General features: G+C 75.9%; 1 protein-coding gene across 1 annotated transcript in view; it reads left to right on the top strand.

The window, feature by feature from the left end:
• The window catches only part of CBARP (CACN subunit beta associated regulatory protein), a 10,917-nt gene that overhangs the window by 5,778 nt on the left and 2,211 nt on the right, over positions 1–2,928 (top strand). Inside the window, exons 2-6 of the mRNA XM_026064752.1 lie at positions 1,170–1,315; positions 1,399–1,460; positions 1,825–1,990; positions 2,081–2,255; positions 2,495–2,858. Of these exons, the coding sequence (XP_025920537.1) occupies positions 1,170–1,315; positions 1,399–1,460; positions 1,825–1,990; positions 2,081–2,255; positions 2,495–2,858 (913 nt within the window). The remainder of the gene's footprint in view (positions 1–1,169; positions 1,316–1,398; positions 1,461–1,824; positions 1,991–2,080; positions 2,256–2,494; positions 2,859–2,928) is intronic.

Consider the following 2,928-nt stretch of genomic DNA (forward strand, 5'->3'; position numbering starts at 1 on the left):
GGCCCGGCCGCGACCCCCGCGTCCAGGCCCGCGACGGCGCCGGGGCGTCGGGGACGGGGACGGAGGCCGCGCTTGGGGCACGGCTGCGGGATGGGGATGGGGATGGGGATGGGGATGGGGATGGGGTGCCTGGCCGGGATGTGGCTGTGGCGATGGGGATGGGGATGGAGTCTGTGCCTGGATGCGGCCGTGGTGACAGGGATGGGGATGGGGATGGGAATGACGTCCGTGCCCGGGATGTGCTGCGGGGATGGGGATGGGGTCTGTGCCTGGGAGGTGGCCGTGGGGACGGGATGGGGTCTGTGCCTGGGAGGTGGCTGTGGGGACGGCAGTGGGGTCCCTGCCCAGGCCACGGCCATGGGGGCGGGGATGGGGTCCGTGCCCGGGATGTGGGGATGGGGATGGGGATGGGGATGGGGATGGGGGCGGCACCAGCCTCCCAGCCCCGCTGGCATCCGGCCCTGCTCGGCCAGCCCGGGGGCAGGCGGCACCTCTCTGCGCCCTGCTCATCCCCCCGCAGAGGCGCCTGGGCTGGGGACCCAAAGCGCCCTGGGTGCCACCCCGGGCTGCCGGATCGGCCCGTCTGCTGCAGCCGGGGGTGGCGGCACCATCCCCTGTCCCCCGTCCCCTGTCCCCCGTCCCCCATGCAGGGGCAGAGCCCCGGGGCCGAGGCCGCGGCAAGGCCGGGGTCCCGCTGCCGCTCGCGGCGGGGGCTGCCGCCGGCGCTGCCTCCCCCGGGCTGCGGTTGCCTTGGTGAAGGCGAGTCCCCGGGGAGCCGGCAGCAGGCCCGGGGGCGGCGGGGGAGAGCAGCCGCCCCGGGGGAGCAGCGCACGCAGCCGCAGCCGCGGTGCGGGGCGCGGGAGGAGGCGCTGCCCCGAAGGGCCCCGGCGAGGCAGGCTGCAGGTGGGCCAGGGGGCCCGGGGACATCCCGCCCCGTGCAGCCGCCCTCCCTGCTCCCGCCGGTGCCGGAGCGTGTCCGGCCCCTGGGCGGCAAACAGGGGAAACTGAGGCACGGCGCCGTGGGCATCGGGGGGGGTTTGGCAGAGGGGGCAGCACGGGGGCCCCGGACGCCTGGGCTCTGCGGGAGGGTCTGGCAGGGGAGGGGGACGGTGGGGCGCTGCGGGCCCGGGCGTCCCCGCCGCGCTCAGCCGCGCCGTCGCCCCGCGCAGGCGGTGCCCAGCGAGGTGTCCCCCCAGGATGGCTACGTGCTGCTCCTCGCCCTGCTCTCCATCTTCATCGGGGGCACCCTGGTCCTGCTCTCCGGCATCCTGATCATCTGCCGCCGGTGCTGCGAAGCCGACCGCCGGCACTCCAGGTAGGACGGGGGCTCGCCGGCCCCCGGGGGCGCGCGGCCCCACGGCACGGGGGGGGCTGCTAACCCTCCTGCCCGCTCCGCAGAGCCAGCGATGACCCCGAGAAAACCAACACCACCTACCTGGACGACTCGCAGCCGGCCCAGGGTGAGCGCCGCGGCCGGGGGCTGCCGGGGCGCCGCTGCCCTCCCCTTCCCCGTCGGCACCGCCAGCTCCGCGCCGCCCCCGGGCAGGGGGAGGCAGGTCCCGGCCCCTCTGCCAGTGCAGCCCCTCCAGGGAGGGGGTAGCGGTGGTGGCGCCAGGGCAGGGGCAGCTGGATCCCCCCTGTTTCCTCCATCATCAGCCCCGGCTGCAAGAGTGGGACTGCGGGCTTGGAGCAGGGATGCCCGGGCTGGTAGCGACACCTTGGGCGCTGCGAGTTTGCCTGGGCTCAGCTCAGGGATGCAGCAGGCGCCGTGCGGGGTGGGGGGGCTGGGCCGGCCCCGCCGCTGACCCCCCTCGCTCCCTGCAGACATCACCATCAAGGCGGAGGACCCCGACTGCCTGTCGTCCTCCAGCTACCGGGATGCGGAGGGCGAGCGGTTCCTGTCCTCCAGCTCCTCCACCGCCCGCCGCGTCTCCTTCAACGAGGCGGCGCTCTTTGACCAGGGCAAGAAGACCCAGGAGAAGGGGAGGAGGTGAAGGGGCCGCGCGGGGCCGGGCGGGAGACGCCAGGGCACGGGGAGGGGGGGGCCGGGAGCACCCCCGTAACCCCCCGTGCCCGGCAGGTACACGCTGACCGAGGGCGACTTCCACCACCTGAAGAACGCCCGCCTGACCCACCTGCACCTCCCGCCGCCCGCCCTCAAGATCGTCACCATCCACGAGTGCGAGTCCAGCGAGAACAGCCTGGCCATGACCCCCCGCCTGCCCCCCGCCAAGCCCGGCCTCGCCATCTTCCAGGTGAGGGACAGACCCCCCCCCCGGGCTGGGATCCCGCGGTGCTGCCGGGACAGGGGGGCCCATGCGCTGCCGGACCCAGGGACGGGGGTCCCGTGGCAGCGCCGGGGACAGGGGGTCATGGGGTGCGATGGGACGTGGGGACAGAGGTCTCGGGGCCCAGCAGGAGCTGTGGGTGGGGGGGGTCCCGGGACCTGGCCCTCGTGCAAAGCCCCCGCCAGCGCGCGGCGCCTGCCTTGCAGCCCCCCGCGGGAGCCCTGCCGCAGCCGGCGCTGCCCAGCCACGCCGTGTGCCCCAGCTCGGCGCTGCCCGGGGACACCTACAACTCCACCGTGGACACCAGCTTCACGGAGGCCAGCCCGGCCGCCTCCTCCGACTCCGGGGAGGGCCCCTCGGTGAGTGCCGGGGCGGGGGGCTGCGGGGCTGGGGATGCTGGAGCCTGCGCTGACCCGACCGGCCCCGGTGCGACAGTGCAGGGACAGCCCCGTGCACCCGGGGGGGGGGGGTGCTGCTGGGCCGCCTGCTCCATGCTGGGGCTCTCGGGAGGGAGGGGGGCGTCCGGCTGGAAACGGGCTCTGCACACACACACGCACCCCCCCACCCCCGGTCCTAGTCCTCCGCCCCCAGGGGACATTCGTGCATCCGCTGCAGCAGGACCAAGGAGCTGAGCGGGGGC

The sequence above is a fragment of the Apteryx rowi genome, unplaced genomic scaffold, assembly GCF_003343035.1.
Source record: "Apteryx rowi isolate R43461 unplaced genomic scaffold, aptRow1 scaffold_220, whole genome shotgun sequence".
NCBI lineage: Eukaryota > Metazoa > Chordata > Aves > Apterygiformes > Apterygidae > Apteryx > Apteryx rowi.